General features: G+C 38.4%; 1 protein-coding gene across 6 annotated transcripts in view; it reads left to right on the forward strand.

Moving 5' to 3' along the window:
* Window positions 1–19,969, forward strand: part of LOC111564482 (disco-interacting protein 2 homolog C) — a 125,553-nt gene that overhangs the window by 25,216 nt on the left and 80,368 nt on the right. The window contains exon 1 of one of the 6 annotated variants that reach the window (XR_008603080.1): window positions 12,568–12,933. The exons of 1 other annotated variant lie outside the window; for it this stretch is intronic. Coding sequence is in view for 4 of the 5 variants with exons in the window: in XM_055014705.1 (XP_054870680.1) it covers window positions 12,711–12,933 (223 nt within the window). In the remaining variant the exon portion in view is untranslated. Of the gene's footprint in view, window positions 1–12,567; window positions 12,934–19,969 lie in introns of those variants that run through there. 4 more of the 6 variants (XM_055014705.1, XM_055014704.1, XM_055014707.1 and 1 more) reach the window with 4 other exon arrangements.

Here is a 19,969-nt window from a genome sequence, read left to right on the forward strand (position 1 = left end):
GTTAAAATCATGGTTTTATGTTTGAATAGATTTAATAAAAACACCATTTCCCACTAATATTCCGTCTAGTTGTATAGTAACCGTGTGGAGGCTGAGCTTTAGTTCTTCTTTCTCTCGTCTCTACGCCGTTATCTCTGCACTGAGCTGTAGATTTTCCCTCCGTCTGACTTTGCGGTCTGAGCCGAGGTGAATCGGATCGCCTCGATGCTCCAGGGTGACTTTGCAGCGGTCGGTCGGTCACGAGGAAAAGAATCCAGCTCGTTTCCAGCTGCTTCATTCAGAGGAACTGCAGGTTTTATGCTTCACTCGGCTTCAGTGCTCTGGAGATTCCAGAGGTTGGAGAGTCCAGATGTGGAATCCAGCAGCAGGTCTGTGTGGAGAGCCACTGGATGGATGGATGGATGGATGGATGGATGGATGGATGGATGGATGGATGGATGGATGGATGGATGGATGGACGGATGGACGGATGGACGGATGGATGGATGGATGGATGGATGGACGGACGGACAGACGGGGTATTAATAGACGTGTGAGGGTGACACTGAGGTCCACGTGGCCGAGGCATTCCTCCTGTCTGATATCAGCTCTCACAACCCAGCACTTCCACTCAGAGAGGACTCCTCCTGGAGTCTGCTTCTGAGTCTGAGTCTGCTGATTTGGGATGTATTGTTTGGTGGTTTTTGTGCTTTTCTGTTGGGATTTTGCAGCTTTTTGTGGGGATTTTGCTTCTAGTTAACCCTCATGTCATCCTGTGGGTCAAAATCGATCCGAATTAAAGTTTGAAAATGTGGAAAATATATATTTTCAGAGTGAAACTTCTGATGTCCGCATTTTACACATTTTTGGGAAATCTTTGAACATTTTTTTGGTGGAAAAAAGAAATGTTAAAAAAAAAAAGTGTTTCTTTAACCCTCCTGCTGTCTTCATTTACAGGCACCAAAAAATACTGTTTCCTTGTCTGAAAAATATCCAAAAATTCAGCAAAAAAAATCCCCAAATTTCTGAAAATTTGCAAAACCTTCAGGAAGGAAATTATTATTATAAAAAATTCCACAAATTTGGCAAGAAAACCAAAATCCAGCAAATTTCGCTGGATTTTGGTTGATTTTTATGTGAACGTTCTTAAAGAAAATATTAAAGTTTTACTGATATATATGGAATCACTTTAGATATTTTTAGGATTTTTTGGAAGATTTTTACTCATTTTTTGAAAATATTTACAAGAATTTTCTTGCCAAATTTGGAGGATTTTTTTTAAATTAAACTTTTAAGGGAAACTTTTAAGGAATTATTGGAATTTTCTGAAGGTTTTGCAAATTTTCAGAAATTTTGGGAATTTTTTCCAGTATTTTTGTATTTTTTCAGACAAGGAAACAATATTTTCTGGTGCCCGTAAATGAGGACAACAGGAGAGTTAAACTAAACCAGATGTTCAGACTGATTCCTGAATGGATGTAAAACTGATTTTTGTTTTCATTGTTTTATGTTTCATTTTAGTCATTTTGTGTCAGATTTTTGCCATTTTTTGTCTCTTTTATGTCATTCTGAGTCTTACTTTGTTGCTTTGTGTCTTGTTTGTGTCTCTCTTTTGACTTATTTTGTCTCATTCGCCTCATTTTTCGTCATATTTTGTGTTTTTTTGTGTTTGATTTTCATTTGTGTTTTGCAAAGTTTTGTCTCCTTTCTGTTGCTTTGAGTCTCTTTGTGTCGTTTTGTCTCATTTTTGTGATTTTACACTCAGACGTGTGAAAACATTTCAGCTGTTTGTGGTTTTATACTTAATAAGTGTTAATTTAATTAAGAAAAGGTTTCACTCGTTGAAGTTTTCAGAGTTTTTCCCGGACGACGGCACTCGTGTTGCTTTTCAATAATCTTTCTAAAAAATCACCAAAGTTTATGTCTACAGAACCATACGTTATTTAAAGTTCTTCACAGGAAGTGGCTGGAAAATGAAAACATGCAGAAGATAAAATAGAAATAAATCCAGCAGAATAACATGAAATGAATCAACCGAAATAAATAAACACAACTTTCCAGACAAGTTGAAGCAAAGTGCAGCAGAATTTCAAGGTTAAAAGGAAAAAAAGACAACAAAACATAAAGTAACACAGGAAGTTTACATCAGACTTTACAAAATAAAAGTGCCCTGAGAGGTGTCTGGTGGTTTCCTGCATTTTTTAGCGTTAAACTTCTGACTCGCTGATGATCTTTGTTGAAGCTGGACTTTATATTTTGGGTTCTGGTCGGACAGAAGAACGTCTTCCAGGATGTGGATCAGTGGAACCTTTCGGACTGTTTCCTGTTTTATGGAGCAGAAGGAGAGGAACGTCCAGCTGCAGCTCTGATGATTCCAGTAAACATGAAGAATATCAATCAGGAGGTTCTTCAGTGGGAGGTGGAGCTCTAAAGAACCAGAGAACCTTTAATTCTTGTGTTTTTCCTCTTCCATCGTGTGCCTGTGAACCGTTCTGATGTTTGTGTTCCGGTTTATTCCACCAGTTTCTCCCGTTTCTGTGGATTATTTCCACACCGAGGCTCCATCCTGGTCTCTGCTGTTGGCCAGGTGTTGCTCTGCAGGAAGCAGCCGCTGAGGTCATCACTGAGGTCATCGTTTAAAGATTTGGCTGAATTTCTCCAAACGGTGGATTTCTGATGTCGGTTCTAATCCATGAAAGCTGGAATTGTTCTTTTTATGTCTGTTATGCTGCAGCCTCGTCGACTTCGAGAACGTTTTCTGGTGTTTAATGAAACGACATCTCCTCCAGAGATCCGAACTGAGATCAGGTCCAACAGATCAGGCTTAGTGTTAGACCAGGGGTGTCCAACATGAGGCCCACGGGCCAAAAGCGGTCCTCCAGAGGGTCCAATCTGGTCCTCAAAGTGTAAAAATTCCAGAGAAGACATTAACTGCAGATTGTAAATTAGTAAAACTAGAAATTTAAAATCATTTCTAGACCATGACAAGTTGTTTAGATCATAAAGTAAAATACTAGATTGTTCTTTTTTCTTTTGTTGTTTTGTGTCTCATTTGTGCAATTTTTTGTCTCATTTTTGTCATTTTGTGTTTTGTTTTGTTGTTTTGATCGTCGTTTGTGTCCTTTTGTGTTTTTTGTCTTGCCTGTGTTGTTTGTCCATTTTTTTCTCTTTTTTGTTTTGTTTCATGTTGTTTGTCTCATTTTTTGTCATTTTGTGTCTTATTTTTGTAGTATTTTGTCTTTTTTTGTCAGATTTTTGTCGTTTGTCTCATGTTTTGTCGTTTTGCGTTTCCTTTTTGTCTCGCTTGTGTTTTTTGTCTTATTTGTGTCATTTTGTGTTTTGCGTTATTTGTTGTTTTGTGCATCGTTTTTGTTGTTTTGTATTTCTTTGTCTTGTTTGTTCTTATCTATTTTTGCCATTTTGTTTCTCGCTTTTGTCATTTTGTGTCTCATTCTTGTAATATTTTGTCTTGTTTTTGTTGTTTTTTAAAATCCTTTTTTGTCTTTTTTTGTGGTTTTGATCCTCCAGTAAGTCCTCTCTGGTTCAGTTCCAGATGACTAAATGTTGTGTTCCTTTGTCGACACTCTGTGATCTGGAAGTTGTAATGTGGAAATGATGAACTGAGGATGAATGTTGTTGAAATTGAATTTATTTTTCTTCATTTTTTTCTTCATCAATTTCAGGTTGTTCATGATGTTTAGTAAAAAGATAATTCCTTAAATGTGAACATTTCTGCACTAAAACAAAGGAACCATTAGGAGTTGTGGTTATTTCTAGTTTAATATGCTGTGCTTTTACTGGTTTTACTGGTTTTACAGACTGGGATGGATGTGGAACCTTCTCCTGCTGCTGTTCACACCTGCAGCAGCTTTAATTAGTTTCATTTAAACAAACCTTCTCCTGCTGCTGGTCCTGCTGTTATTGGGTTCACATTTCTCTCTGAGATGAACTCTCCAGAACTTCCCCCTTTCTTCCCTCCAGTGGAGGCGAGGCAGCAGCTCTATCTTTGGATCTGAGAGCTCTGGTATTTGAGGCCTGGTTCTGTTCTGCTGGAGAATCTCCATGTTTGGACAGCGGCCTGTTGAGTAACGGCTGACGGACCAACGGAGGTGTTTAGAGCCTGAACAGGAAGAGTTCTGCTCTAAAACCCGACCAGGAAGACGATGGATCTTCTTTAGACCGAAGCAGGACATTTGAATTTCTGTTTTTACATTTTCAGTGCAATTTTTGAATAATTTTGTACAAGTTTCAAGTCATTTTTGGCAAATTTTACGTCATTTTGGGGAATTTTTAGGTAATTCTGTAGAGATTTTAAATAATTCTAAACATGCTTTCATGATATTTGACCATTTTGAGTCATTCTGGAGATGTTCTGGGTCATTTTGTACAAATTTCAAGTCATTTTGGACAATTTTGAGTCATGCTTGACAAGTTTCACATTATTCTGGACAGATTTTGATTCATTTCAAACATTTTTGGTTCATTCTGAACAGTTTTTTGAGTAAATCTGGGCAAGTTTGAAGTCATTTTAAACTAATTTTGAGTCACTTTGGATATATTTTTGTGATTCTGAACAATATTTATTGTTTAACCATAAACACAAGCTTTTATTCTGAAAAATTAGGTTTTCCTACTCGCATTTCCATGTTATTTAAATTATTTTTTTAGGTGTTACGTTCTTAATTACAGTAATTATGAACAGAAGTGTTTAAGTGGACATACATTTAATAAGTAACGTTGCTCTAATTAGATTTTCTTCAGATGTTTTTGTCTTTTTTGTGTTTTTTTCTCATCTAGGAGCTTTTAGCACTGAAACAGTGAACTGTGGTTGTTTATTAGAACTGAAGACATTTAAATCTTTAAAACAACAATCAGCAAATTTAAGGTAAATTCTGAAATCTGCCTCATGAATGAGAATAAATGAGGACAGTGGATGATCTGCAGACACGTGGAACTCTTTAAAATATCATTTTCATGTCAGGTATGGTCTGTAACTGGGACTGTTAGAAACTCACAGACCGATATTTGGCTGGTTTTAGCTTCATCTGAGGCTCCAAACAAACCAGTTCTGAGTTCTGTTTCGGTTCCAGACATCAGCTCTGTTTGTACCTCAGGGTCTTTGGGAACCGTCCAATCACGTTCCTCCTCTGTGGACTCACCTGTCCGACCACACTTGTGCCCCTCCCCCTTAGGAAACAAACGGCTCGTTGTGCTCGGCTTTGTGCTTCATTCATTCAGTGTCTGAATGGAGTTATTATGTGAATGACAAAGGAAAGGGAGAGTCCAGGTTCCTGAGAGATATTTAGTTTCTATGGAGGTCTGGGGTCAGTATTAGTTAGTAGAGACATTTAGTCTCTATAGAGGTCTGGGGTCAGTATTAGTAGAGATATTTAGTCTCTGTAGAGGTCTGGGGTCAGTATTAGTAGAGATATTTAGTCTCTGTAGAGGTCTGGGGTCAGTATTAGTAGAGATATTTAGTCTCTATAGAGGTCTAGGGTCAGTATTAGTTAGTAGAGATATTTAGTCTCTGTAGAAGTCTAGGGTCAGTATTAGTTAGTAGAGATATTTAGTCTCTATAGAAGTCTAGGGTCAGTATTAGTAGAGATATTTAGTTTCGAACAATTATTTGTGATTTTAGACATGTTTTGAATCACTATAGACAAGATTTGAGTCATTATGGATCAGTTTGCTGTGGGATGTCTCCCTTTTCTTCTTCTCTATCATTTCATTGCACACTTTGACCCATCTAGGACCAGTTTCACAGCATTTTGAACAAACATTCAGTCATTTCAACCAAAGTTTGAGTCATTTTGGATGAATTTTCTGTAATTTCTGTTGAATCATTAGTTGTAGTTCCACAGTTGGATTCATGAACACATCGAGGTACTTCAGTTTCCTCCTCAGTCTCATTTCCTGTTTGGTTCAGTTTCTCATCTGTGGACTGAGAAGTTTTCATTCATTTTGGATAAAATCGGAGTCATTCTGGATAATAAATGTTTGGATGTTTCTGTTGTTTTATCAACAAAATGGATCCATTTTGCATAAATTTCACATCATTTTGAACCATTTGAGTTATTTTTGAACATATTTTAGTTCATTGTGGACACACAGGTTTTGTTTATCATTTCGCTGAACATTTTAATGATTTAGGACCAGTTTCACATCATTTTGGTAAAAATTTGAGTAATTTGTGACAATTTTCTGAGTTATTCTAGATGAATTTTGAGTCTTTTTGAACAATTATTTGTGATTTCAGACATGTTTTGAGCCACTTTAGACAAATTCTGGACAAGTTTGGAGTCTTTGTAGACAGTTCTGTTGGTTTTGGATAATTCTGTAGTTGAATTCCTTTGATTCATGAACACATGGAGGTTTTCTCAGTCTCCCATTAACAGACTGCAGCAGTTTTCCTCCTCAGTTTCCAGAGAATCCTTTGGTTGGTGATCAGTTTTCTGGATGTGGATCCCTGAAGTGTCGGCCACCAAACCTTTAAATGAATCCATGTTTCTCTGTGAAGCTGAGCTCAGGATGGTTCCTCTAAGAAGAGACGCATTAATGGAAGAACAGCAGGTTGAAATAAAGCAGGAATCTGTTGGATTAAAGCGTCTTGAAGGTTCATTAAACCCGTAGAAACCATCACCAGCAGGTTTACCTCGGCATCCTGGTCAGGTAATTCACATTTCACAGCTGCTGGTTTTCCTGAAGCTTCAGGTGCTTCTTTTCTCTCCATTTGGTTTGTTGATTTGCTGACGTTCGTCTTTCAAACCAGGAGATGAAAGTTTGTGAGCTGAAAGACAGTTTTCTGCTCTGGTGTTGTGTCTGTTCAGGAATTTTTCCACTCTTTTGTTGCGTTTCTTTCCCACTTCTATTAAAGCGGCTCTGTCTTTAGTTTCCTGCTGATGTTCTGACGTCTGATTCAGGATCTTGTAGAGCTCAGCATCACTCTCTGCTTCTGTTGGTGTCATCAGCTTTCCCTCCTGATTGATGCTGGCAGACGGACTCTGCTGGACGCTATCGATTCCTTTTCACTTAAGGCATAATGAAGTATCGGTCGGCCTCCGTGTCAGCAGCGCTGAGGTGAGAGTCTGGACTTAATTACAGCCGATCCCTCTCTGAGCTGCATCCATGACATTTTATTGCAGCAAGGAGGAGCAGGAGGAACACCGCAGCAAACAAAGGAACCAGATCAGAAATGAAGAAATCAAGTAGCATAAAAGCCGTTCAGAGGCAGAAACAGCAGCTAGAAGAACCAAAACTTCACATAGAATAATAATAACTTTATTAATTTTATTTTCAATCACCAAACACAAGCTTTTATTCTGAAAAATGAAGTTTTCCAACTCGTATTTCCACATTATTAAAATGATTTTTTTAGTTGTTACGTTCTTAATTACAATAATTATGAACAGAAGTGTTTAAGTGGACAAACATTTCACAAGTAAAGTTGCTCCAATTAGATTTTCTTCAGATGTTTTTGGGTTTTTTTTGTGTTTTTTCTCATCTAGTAGCTTTTAGGACTGAATCAGTGAACTGTGGTTGTTTATTAAAACTCAAGACATTTACATCTTTAAAACAACGAACAACAAATTTATAGTAAAATTCTGAAATCTATGGATTGAAACATTTTCAGTCATTTTGGATAAAATCCGAGTCATTCTGAATTATAAATGTTTGGGTGTTTTAGTTTTCAGCCATTTTGTCCATAAAACAGATCCATTTTGGATAAATTTCACGTCATTTCGAACCATTTGAGTTGTTTTCAAGTCATTTGTTGAACATTTTCATGATTTATGGACAGTTTCACATCATTCTGGTCAGTATTTGAGTAAGTCTAAGTCAGCAAGTCATTCTAGATGCATTAGGGTTAGGGGTTAGGGTTAGGGTTAGACACGTTTTGAGTCACTTTTGACAAATTTTGAGTCATTCTGGAAAGATCTGAGTGATCACATCTTTGCTGATGTTTGTGTTTCAGTCAGTAGAACCACGATGTGTGTCACTGTGAGACCGAAAGTCTGTCTTAACTGGTCCCAGTAAGTCTTGAACACATTAACTCTGGTTGGAGGTCATCAACTACCCAATAAGTCTTTGTCATGGTGCCCGTTGCTGCTAAACTCATCCAGGTCCTGGTGATCATAGGAGCTTCAGGAGAAACCAGCTGGAAACATCTTCCAGAGAAGTCCGGCTGGTTTCTCCTGAAGCTCCAACAATTAAATGGTGGAGCATTTCAATTCATGAACCTCCTCAGAAGTCTTTGTCATGGTGCCCGTTGCTGCTAAACTCCCACAGTGCTCTCTGCTTTAACATGAACTGTAGTCTGAGTGACGCCTCCTCTGGTCTCTATAGGATTAAATAGGAAGAGCAGAACAACCAGGAACTACAACTAACCTACATTTACTGACATGAGCAACCTTCTTCTTTTTCCTCATTGGTTAATTTATTGCAATTGGCTAAATTATTAATTAACCTTTTAACTTTTAAATTAACACCCAAGTACTACAGCTAAAGACAATAATGTCAAAATGACCCAAAACCTGTCCAAGTTTACTTAAAATGTGTCCAAAATAACTCAAAACTTGTCTGAAATGAACCGTCTTGTTTGAAATGACTCAAAATGAGGCCAAAATGACTGAAAAATGGTCCAACACTGCTCAAAATTAGTCTAAAATGACTTACAACTTGTCCAGAATTACTTGAAAATTGTCCTAAATGACTGGAAAATTGTTTAAAATAACTCACAACTAGAACAAAATGTGTAGAAACTTGCTGCTGAACTCCCACAATCCTTTTTGCTTTAACATGAAGAGTAGCCTGAGTGATGCCTCCTCTGGTCCACGCTATCCCTTAGAGAAAAAAATGATAAACTGGCCAATAATCGGTTAATATTTCATTCATTCACGTTTTTCCAATTAGTCATAAAGGTTTTTTTTAACCACGAACACTTGCCTTTAGCGATGGTTTTCTTCATTACATCAGCTGCTCTGCAACATGAACTCTGTCCTGGTTGATCCCAGAACGTCTAGAACACATTAACTCTGGTTGGAGGTCATCAACTACCCAAGAAGTCTTTGTCATGGTGCCGTTGCTGCTAAACTCATCCAGGTCCTGGTTATCGTAGGAGCTTCAGGAGAAACCAGCCGGACTTCTCCGGCTGGTTTCTCCTGAAGCTCCTACAATTAAAGGTGGAACATTTCAGGTCATGAACCTCCTCAGAAGTCTTTGTCATGGTGCCCGCTGCTGCTAAACTCCCACAGTGCTTGAATTTTCTCTTTCTCTCAGCATTTAGTTGAGCTCCAAGCGGCTCAAATGTTTAGAACTTCCTGACAGTTTTCTGCTGAACGTGTTCCTAACTCTTCTTCCTGTGGTGATGGTGATGGTGGTGGTGGTGATGGCGGTGGTGATGGTGATGATGGTGATGGTGATGGTGGTGGTGGTGATGGTGATGGTGGTGGTGGTGATGGTGATGGTGATGTGATGGTGGTGGTGGTGATGGTGTTGGTGATGGCGGTGGTGATGGGGATGATGGTGGTGATGGTGGTGGTGGTGGTGATGGTGACGGTGATGGTGGCGATGCTGATGGTGGTGGTGGTGGTGATGATGGTGGTGGTGATGCTGATGGTGGTGATGGTGGTGGTGATGATGGTGGTGGTGATGCTGATGGTGGTGATGGTGGTGGTGGTGATGGTGGTGGTGGTGGTGGTGGTGGTGATGGTGGTGGTGATGCTGATGGTGGTGGTGGTGGTGGTGATGGTGATGGTGGTGATGCTGATGGTGGTGGTGGTGGTGATGATGGTGGTGGTGATGCTGATGGTGGTGATGGTGGTGGTGGTGGTGGTGATGGTGATGGTGGTGATGCTGATGGTGGTGATGGTGGTGGTGGTGGTGGTGATGGTGATGGTGGTGATGGTGGTGGTGGTGGTGGTGATGGCGGTGGTGGTGGTGGTGATGGCGGTGGTGGTGGTGGTGATGGTGATGGTGATGGTGGTGATGGTGGTGGTGGTGGTGGTGATGGCGGTGGTGGTGGTGGTGATGGTGATGGTGATGGTGGTGATGCTGATGGTGGTGGTGGTGGTGATGATGGTGGTGGTGATGCTGATGGTGGTGGTGGTGGTGATGGTGATGGTGGTGATGCTGATGGTGGTGATGGTGGTGGTGGTGGTGGTGATGGTGATGGTGGTGATGCTGATGGTGGTGATGGTGGTGGTGGTGGTGGTGATGGTGATGGTGGTGATGCTGATGGTGGTGATGGTGGTGGTGGTGGTGGTGATGGTGATGGTGATGGTGGTGATGCTGATGGTGGTGATGGTGATGGTGGTGGTGGTGATGATGGTGGTGATGGTGGTGGTGGTGATTTTGATGATGGTGATGATGATGAAGGTTCTTCACCATGAGGCCGGTCAGGTAGGTTTGCGTTTCAGTCAGTAGAACCACGATGTGTTTCACTGTGAGACAGGAATTCTGTCTTAACTGGTCTCAGTAAGTAGACCAGTTAAGACAGAATTCAACCAGAGTTAATGAACACATTAACTCTGGTTGGAGGTCATTACCATCATCACCCCCCCCCACCCCCACCCCATAAGTACACTACAAAACACAAGAGGGAAGTTATTGAATTGTATGACTAATAGAAAATTCCCTAAAATTATTAAAAGAAAATGATATTTTATATCAAACCAAGAGTTGTACTATGACGAGGAGGAGAGAGTTTATGGCTGCAGTAAATTTGTTGACACTACAATGCATAAGAGTTAAGTTATTGATTTTTTTTTACCATAAAAAAATCCTTAAAATTATGAAAAAAAAAAAATTTAATATCAAACCAAGAGTTGTAGTATGATCAGCAGGAGTCAGTTGCTGGCTGCAGTAAATTTGTTGAATATTTGTGTCTCTTCGCTGTTTGCAGCGGTTTTGCATTTTGCAGACGGTTCCTGTTCACTCGTCACACAGCCTGCTGCTCATAGACACCAATGTTATTTCTGCAGCTACTTTTGATTAAACTGGGCTTGTAGCATATTGTCTACATTACAACGATGGAAAAGAGGCATCGTTTATGTTTAGACAACATATATTTAATGAGTTATTGATGCCGGAAGTCCGAATTTGTGAATGTCTATCCGACTTTACCAAACTGTGTTTTATTTCCTGATGTCTCCGTAATTCGCTGGCTTCATGCTGTCATTTACGAGCATTTCACTACAAATAACATAATTCTGTCTTGTTCTTTAATAAAACCAAATTTAAGGTAACTCTCGAGGTATAGCCGGAGTTTTTTAGGTACTGATGAATCTTCCCCCGTTTTGCATTTTTCTGACATCGTTTCCGTCAGTAATTTTCTAACTGCACACAAACTAATGAATCTGGATGAACTAGGAGCCGACCTTAAGAAAGCGTGGAGAGAAGTTGAAAGGTCAAGGAGGTGTGGCCATCGAAGCAGCAAAGGATTTTTGAAGAAAGACCAAATAAATGTGTTTTTAAAATGTTTTATAGGTAGACTTGTGATGACACAGTGAGTCTGTTACTCTGATTGTATCCAGAATGTAAAAATCTATTTTGTATAACATCACAGCCTCAGAGCAGACAAAGCTTTGCGTCCCCCCTCAGATCTCTGGCGGAGGGGTGGACCCCAGGTTGGGAACCACTGAGGTAGACGACATGTCGGGAAGCATCACATATTTCCTTCGTTCCTCACATACGTACCGCCTCGGTGCTCGTGGCCAAACCTCTGCATTATTTATTGCATGTTGACAACAACACATGGCTCCGATCTGTCCTCAGGAAAACATGTATTAACCTCCTCTGAGTTACCATGGCAATGACTTCTGGACATGTACGCAGTATTCTGACTGACTAGGAGTTAAATATACCTGTATATCTCAGGTAGAGCTGATGACAGACCACACGTTTATCTAGAAGGACATATTTTTTTGGGGGGGGCAATTTCAAAAGTCTCTAAAGTTTCTAAAGTCATTTTGAACATATTTGAAGTCATTTTGGACAAGTTTCAAGTAATTTTGGACACATTTCAAGTAATTTTGGACACATTTCAAGTAATTTTGGACAAGTTGTAAGTCATTTTGGACACGTTTGAAGTCATTTTGGACATATGTTAAGTAAATTTTGACAAGTTTCTAGTCAGTTTGGACATATTTTAATTCATTTTAGACAAGTTTTAAGTCATTTTGTACACATTTCAAGTCATTTTAGACAAGTATTAAGTCATTTTGGACACATTTCAAGTCATTTTGGACATATTTCAAGTCATTTTGGACAAGTTTCAAGTCATTTTGGACACGTTTCAAGTTATTTTGGACAAATTTTAAGTAATTTTGGACATGTTTTAAGTAATTTTGGACATGTTTCATGCCATTTTGGACAAATTTTAGGCGTTTTGGACAAGTTTTAAGTCACTTTGGACAAGTTTTACGTCGTTTTGGACAAATGAAATGAGTCTAGATTGTGAACCTTCTGTAGTCTGAGAACAGCACTAGACCAGGAAACCAGGAGGACGCTGTACAGGTGAATACAGTTCATGACCTAAATGTTTACGGCTGAAGAAGTTAGATTTGAGTCATCAAACATTAAGATCAGAAACCAGGTGATCTGTCTGTTCTCTGTCCTTTTTATTGAAGGAACCTGATCAGATCTGTAGCAACTCCATTCCACCTTAAATCCAGGGAGACGTTGACTCTGCTCAGCCGGCCTGAAGGAGGTTTAGCTACCCATAAAAGGCCACGATGCTCCGAGGAGAGGATGGAGGAGGGTTGGACACAGCAGAGGACAAGGCGAGGACGGAGGGAGAGGGAAAGGAGAGTTTAGAGAAGACAAAAATAGGAGAGGAAGGAATGCCAGAGGAAATGAAAGAGGAGCCGAGAGAGAGAGCGATCCGTCAGCCAAAGCAAACACAGGAAACGCAGAAGGAACGTCTTTTCACACCAACTGAGGGGAGATCCTTCAGAGGTCAGAGCTGCTGTTACCTGATACACCTCCTGGTAGCTCCACCTTAAGGGCTGGAGAGTCTGGGACTACATTACCCACAATGCACCTCAGCTAGCAGCACATGTTCTGGTGTTTAATGGAGACTTCTTCTTCTTCTTCTATTTTTAGTAGGATGTAAGAACCCAGTGAAACGTATTTTCTTTCTCTTTCTGGGTAAGTCCATGTTGTCCACGTCTGAATTCTGCATTTTCCCTTATTCCTGGATGGAGGTCTGGACTTTGACTCTTCCAGAACTTCCACCTTGTCTTCAAACCATCTCTGAGGATCTTTGTCTGTTTGCTTCGACTCATCGTCTGGATGGAAACCTGATCTTCTCCACGTCTCAGTTCTCTTCAGACTGCATCAGGTTGTCCTCCAGGATTTCATTTACCCTCTACCTTTACCAGCCTTCCAGGACCTGCTGCTGAGGAACACCATGATGCTGCCACCACCGTGCTTCACATCATGATGTTGCCACCACCATGCTTCACATCATGATGCTGCCACCACCATGCTTCACATCATGATGCTGCCACCACCATGCTTCACATCATGATGCTGCCACCACCATGCTTCACATCATGATGCCGCCACCACCGTGTTTTACATCATGATGCTGCCACCACCATGCTTCACATCATGATGCCGCCACCACCGTGTTTTACATCATGATGCTGCCACCACCATGTGTCATATGATGCTGCCACCACCGTGCTTCACAGTGGGGATGGTGTGTTTGTGATGATGTGAAACATATCATGTAGTCTGATGGTCACAAAGCTCCATCCTGGTCTCCTCAGACCAAAGAACCTTCTTCCAGGTGTCTTCAGAGTCTCCACATGTCTTCTGGTGAACTCTAGTCCAGATTTAATTGGAGCTTTTTCCATCAGAGTCTTTCTCTTTGTCTCCATGAAGCTTTGACTGGTGAAGAACAGACAACAGTTGTTGGATGAACAATCTGAAAATGGAACTCCTTCAGAGGAGTCATAGGAGTCTTGGTGGCCTTCCTCATTTCTTCTCGGTCTCTCAGTTTTTGAGGACATCCTGCTAACCCTGACCTCTACTGTATGTTGTCTATGTGGGTCTTTTACTCCATCGTTTTTGTGCAGAGGGGAACATATTTGTGCTTCTGGAAATTTTTTGCACCACGTGTAAGCCTGTGTTGTTGTGTGTTTTAGTTCGTTTGTGTGTGTTTTGGTGTGTTGTTGTGTGTGTTAGTGTGTTGTGTAGTTTTAGTGTGTTGTTGTGTAGTTTTAGTGTGTTGTTGTGTGTGTTAGTGTGTTGTTGTGTAGTTTTAGTGTGTTGTGTGTTTTAGTGTTTTAGTGTGTTTTAGTGTGTTTGTGTGTGTTTTAGTGTGTTGTTGTGTGTGTTAGTGTGTTGTTGTGTAGCTTTAGTGTGTAGTTGTGTGTGTTAGTGTGTTGTTGTGTAGTTTGTGGTGTGTTTAGTCGGACAGACGGTCCCTGTCAGCCGGAGCCCTGTGAGGTGAAGTGACAGATTTGGATGAGAAGGGAAATCGGCCGTCGTTAAATAATGCAGCCACTCTGATTCAAACTGCTGAATTATGGAGACGGCGTTTCTGGGGAACGTTTTTCTGGTGACACGGTTTGTGTCTGAGGATTACAGACGGTCTGGAGGTCGGTCAGGGAGGGAGGACGAGCTCTGAGACGCCACTTTACTCTGCAGGTAAATCACAATGCTGAAACACCTGGAGCGTAGCAGGATGCTAATAACAGATGAGGGATTTATAAAGGAACTGTAAACAAACAACAGAGTGTGTGTTATACGGTGTGTGTGTTATACGGTGTGTGTGTTATACAGTGTGTGTGTTACAGTGTGTGTTATTTCAGTTCACACCTGGTCTCACAGGTGTGAACTTCCACAGTGGTGGTTTTAAACTTTGAGGTCAGAAACACAGAAACTGGTTTCCAGACTTTTTCAGTAATGAACAAACCAACAGTTAATATATCCTTCTAGATGTTTGTGATGCAGCTGAATGGAAGTTAGACGTAGAAGACATTTAGAAAAAAACGAGAAGTTTTGTTTTCAGAACTAGACTTGGGCTTCATTTTAAAGTTGTGTTGGTGTTCATGTGAAGCAGCACCCCTCTGATCTTCTGGTTTGAGTCCAAATGAAAATGGGAAACTGAGCAGCTTCTAAGGTTCAGTTTTTCAGATCTGAGGCTAAAAGGTTCAAAGTTTAAAGATGCAAATATCACAAATCTGAAACTAAGAGAGGCTCAAAATGAAAAAAATACAATTATACGGTAAACTGCAGTAAATCTAGTGCTGAATATTCATAAACTTTGATGAACGTTTAGGTTTCCTGATGTGAAACATGTGGCTATACGCTAGCTGTTAGCATGTTAGCTGTTTGTTGGTTTAATGTGAAACATGCCGCTCTACGCTAGCTTTTAGCATGTTAGCTGTTTGTTGGTTTGATGTGAAACATGTCGCTCTATGCTACCTGCTAGCATATTAGCTGTTTGTTGGTTTAATGTTAAACATGTCACTCTACGCTAGCTGTTAGCATCTTAGCTGTTTGTTGGTTTAATGTGAAACATGTTGCTCTACGCTAGCTGTTAGCATATTAGCTCTTTGTTGGTTTAATGTTAAACACGTCACTCTACGTTAGCTGTTAGCATCTTAGCTGTTTGTTGGTTTAATGTTAAACATGTCACCCTATGTTAGCTGTTAGCATCTTAGCTGTTTGCTGGTTTCATGTGAAACATGTCACTCTACGCTAGCTGTTAGCATCTTAGCTGTTTTTTGGTTTAATGTTAAACATGTTGCTCTACGCTAGCTGTTAGCACATTAACTGTTAGGCTAGCTGTTAGCATGTTTTCTGGTTTAATGTTAAACATGTTGCTCTATGCTAGCTGTTAGCATCTTAGCTGTTTGTTGGTTTGATGTGAAATGTCACTTTATGTTAGCTGTAAGCGTCTTAGCTGTTTCTTGGTTTGATGTGAAACATGTCGCTCTATGCTAGCTGTTAGCATGTTAGCTGGTTTTTGGTTTGATGTGAAACATGTGGCTCTATGCTAGCTGTTAGCATGTTAGCTGGTTTTTGGTTTGATGTGAAACATGTGGCTCTATGCTAGCAGTTAGCATCTTAGCTGTTTGTTGGTTTAATGTTAGCTGTTTGTTCGTTTAATGTGAAACATGTGGCTCTACGCTAGCTGTTAGCATGTTTGCTGTTCATTGGTTTAATGTGAAACATGTCGCTATGCTAGCTGTTAGCATGTTAGCTGTTAGCTGACAGATTATTACTCCTCCTCGTTCCTTGGCAGAGTAATCATGTCTGGCAGGTTGACTTGGTTCTGTCTGAATCTAAAACTGGACCTCAGATTGATGCTCTGTAAGTACCGCAGGGTTCTGCTGCTGCTCCTGAGGGATTGTGGGATTTGTAGTCCTGACGGTGAAGCTGTTCTTCCAGCTTCCTGGTTCGTCTTCCTGCTCTCTGATCAGGATGTCTGCGTCCGGAACGGTTTGACTTCTCAGTTCCCTTCAGCCGTCTTCCAACATCCTGTTTCCACTCAGACACACAAACACACACCTGGACACACACACACTCAGACACACAAACACACACCTGGACACACACACACTCAGACACATAAACACACACCTGGACACACACACACACACACTCAGACACACAAAAATCTGTAATTTTTCTGGCCTGTTTTCAGTAAAGACCAACAGAAATGTGAATTTGACGTCTCACCATGAATTCAGCTCCTTTTGCCAGTTAATAAGACGTGTCAGTAATAACTTTGTTTATTTGTGTCCCAGTTTTTGAGTTCCTGCTGAGACCAACACCATTCCTCTAAAAACACAAACTTTAACTTTATTAAACATCCCAGTTTATCAGCCTGATGAATCTGTTTCTGTCCGCTGTAGGCAGCTCATGTTAAAGCAGAGAGCATTGTGGGAGTTTAGCAGCAACGGGCACCATGACAACGACTCTTGGGGAGGTTAATGAGCTCCAACCAGAACTTATTATTTTACAGTAATACTGATTTATTCATGAGGAGGTTAATGAGCTCCTGACACCTGAACAATCCTTCAAACACTGACAATGTTCATATTCAATGATGATATTTCTTTATATGAACAAAACTATAGATGATTTAAAAATAAAAACAACCTAAACAGAAGAACAGAAAGACGTAGAACGAGGCTGAGAACTGTCACTGCAGGAATAAATAAAAATAAAACATTAAAGCTTTGTTCCACATGGAAATCAATACTTTATTGAGTGTGTTGAAGGTTTGTTCTAGACTGGTTTTAGGCTGGTTTAAATTGGTTTTAACTGGTTCTAGGCTGGTTTCAGACTGGTTTTGGACTGGTTTAGGACTGGTTTGGGGTGGTTTAGACTCATTTCTAAATCGGTTTTGGACTTCTTTTAGTGTGTGTTTAAGGTGTTTGGTTTTGAACGGTTATTTGGACTGTTTATTCAGCCTGTTTTGGACTGGTTTTGGACTGGTTCTAGACTGGTTCTATGCTGGTTTGGGGCTGTTTTTTAGACTGGTTCTTGGGCTGTTTAGCCTGGCAGCAAAAACATGATCACCTTTTAAGTTCATTACTCATAAATTAAATTATTCCGACTCATATTTAAACATCATTTTAAAGGATTCTAAAGTTTTCTATGTCTAATTAGTTAATAAAGTTCTTTAGGTTTGCATGTTTAAATATCAGCAGCTCTGTGTTAATTAGACAAAACTCAAAGTTATCAAATCAATTTTATTAAGGTTCCTCAACTTGAATTTAGTTGTTTTTTTTTAAATACACAAAACAAAAAGCAGAAGGTTTATCTAAATTGGTGAATTATTTATTTTTAATTGCATTTAAATAATTGTCTTTCAAACAGCAGCCGGTTTTGTATATTTTAAACATCTAATTCCACAAAATGCAGATTTTCTCTTTGAACTTCTAAACATTTTTGAATAAATGTTCCAATAATCAGAGAAAACTCTGTTCATGGATCAGAACTTTCTTCTTTTCTCTCCAGAACTCAGCAGAAAACAATAAAATCATCAGTTTGCATCTGTAGAATTTCATCCTGTTTGTGTTTCTGTTTATATCCACAAGTTAAAGCAGTTTAATCTGAAGGCTGATGATGAGTCTGATGCAGCAGAAACACTTTAAACCAAAGAAATCAGAAACTTTCCATCAAAGCTTCGGGTTGATTCTCAGCTCAGATGAACTCGGTTCTGCTTCCTTTCAGTTTCTCTTCCTTCAGTAGAACCACGATTTGTTCCTGACGTTCCTGCGGTTCCTCCAGCTGCTCCACCTTCAAAGTTCTCATAAATCTCAGAGACGTTTGGAGGAAAATAAACGGTTTCAGGTTTCAGAGACTCCGATTATTAAACGTCTGAAGAATCTAAAAGTTTCTGATCTTCAAGTTTCTCTCAGCTGCAACTTTAAAAATAATCTGGAATTTAATGTTTCTGCATGTTTGAAACAAACAAATCAATAAAATAACAAAAACAAACTGAATTTACACATTTAATGTAAAAAAAAATGTTTAAAAACAAAATCTATGAAACATGACAGATTATTTAACGTGAAGCTGCTTCTAAAAACTCATTTTATTCTTAATTAAATCTGATTTCAACAACAGAATAATTCAATATTTACATTTTATTACAGTGCAGATATTTCCTTTTTTAATTTACAGATTTTTAAAATAAGTCCAAATAACAACAGAATGTGACTTTATATGTAAAATAAAATAACAAAAAAATATCTTAAAGTTACATGATAGTTGATATCATCTAAAATTAAGAGTTTATTATTATAATTTTAATCAAAGATATTTGTTTAATAAATGTGATTAAACATTTTTTCAAATGTGAACCCATTAATCCATTAATATATAATATAATATGATATAATAAAATATAATATAAACTATAAGAAATATTATTTTCTAGGTGGACTTTTTTTTAACATTGAAGATCCATAAAGTTACTCATAAAGCTCATATTACACTTGATATGGTGGAAAATTAATAGAAAATTATTGTAAATTGAAACTGAATTATTATCATTATTATATATATATATATATATATATATATAAAAAAAAAATATATATATATATATATATATATATATAAAATATATATATATATATATATATATATATATATATATATATATATATATATATATATATTTTTTTTTTTTTTTTTTTTTTTTTTTTTTTTAAAACAAATCCCAACTAGTAATGGAGCTTTTCTGCAGCAATAATGATCTTTTTTTTAATTCTAACCATATTTATGTTTAATTTCATTGCACTTATTTGTAAATATCCTTTAAATAACATTTAAAAAAAACTCCAAAAATACACATTTTTAAAAATTATTTTTATGTTGAGTGAGATTCTTATTTCCTGTTATTTTTTTTTTTTTTTAGAACTTAGTTTTTATTGGGTTTTTGTATAGCACAGGCATACCTTTTACAATTCACGTGAGCCACATTATTGTTATGACAGTTTGTCGTTTCCAAAATAATTATTGGGATTTATGTTTACAAACAAACAAAAATAACAATAATAACGTAAAATAATCATCAAATAAAATCAAAAGAAAATATTTTGTAAAAATAAATAAATAAATAAATAAATAAATAATAATAATAATAATAATAATAATAAAAACAAAATAACATTACATTTAGAAGAAAGATAGGCAAAAACTATACAGTCTCATTCTAGAATAAATTTATACACAGGTCTCCATCTTTGAACAAACAGATCCCTTTGAAGTCTTAGTGAATAAGTGATATTTTCCATGACATAAATTTCTCTGACTTTTTCAATCCATAATCTATAAGTGGGTGGATCCATTTTTAGCCAATTGATTGTAATACACTTAAGGGCAGCAGCCAGCAGAATTCGTAACAGATACTTTTTATCCCTTCCTTCAAAACCAGCTGGGATTATGCCTAAAATTGCTAACTGGGGTTCCTTAGTGAAATAATGATGGAAAACATCACTTATAGTATTAAAAACCT

This window comes from Amphiprion ocellaris, chromosome 10 (genome assembly GCF_022539595.1).
Source record: "Amphiprion ocellaris isolate individual 3 ecotype Okinawa chromosome 10, ASM2253959v1, whole genome shotgun sequence".
Taxonomy (NCBI): Eukaryota; Metazoa; Chordata; class Actinopteri; family Pomacentridae; genus Amphiprion; species Amphiprion ocellaris.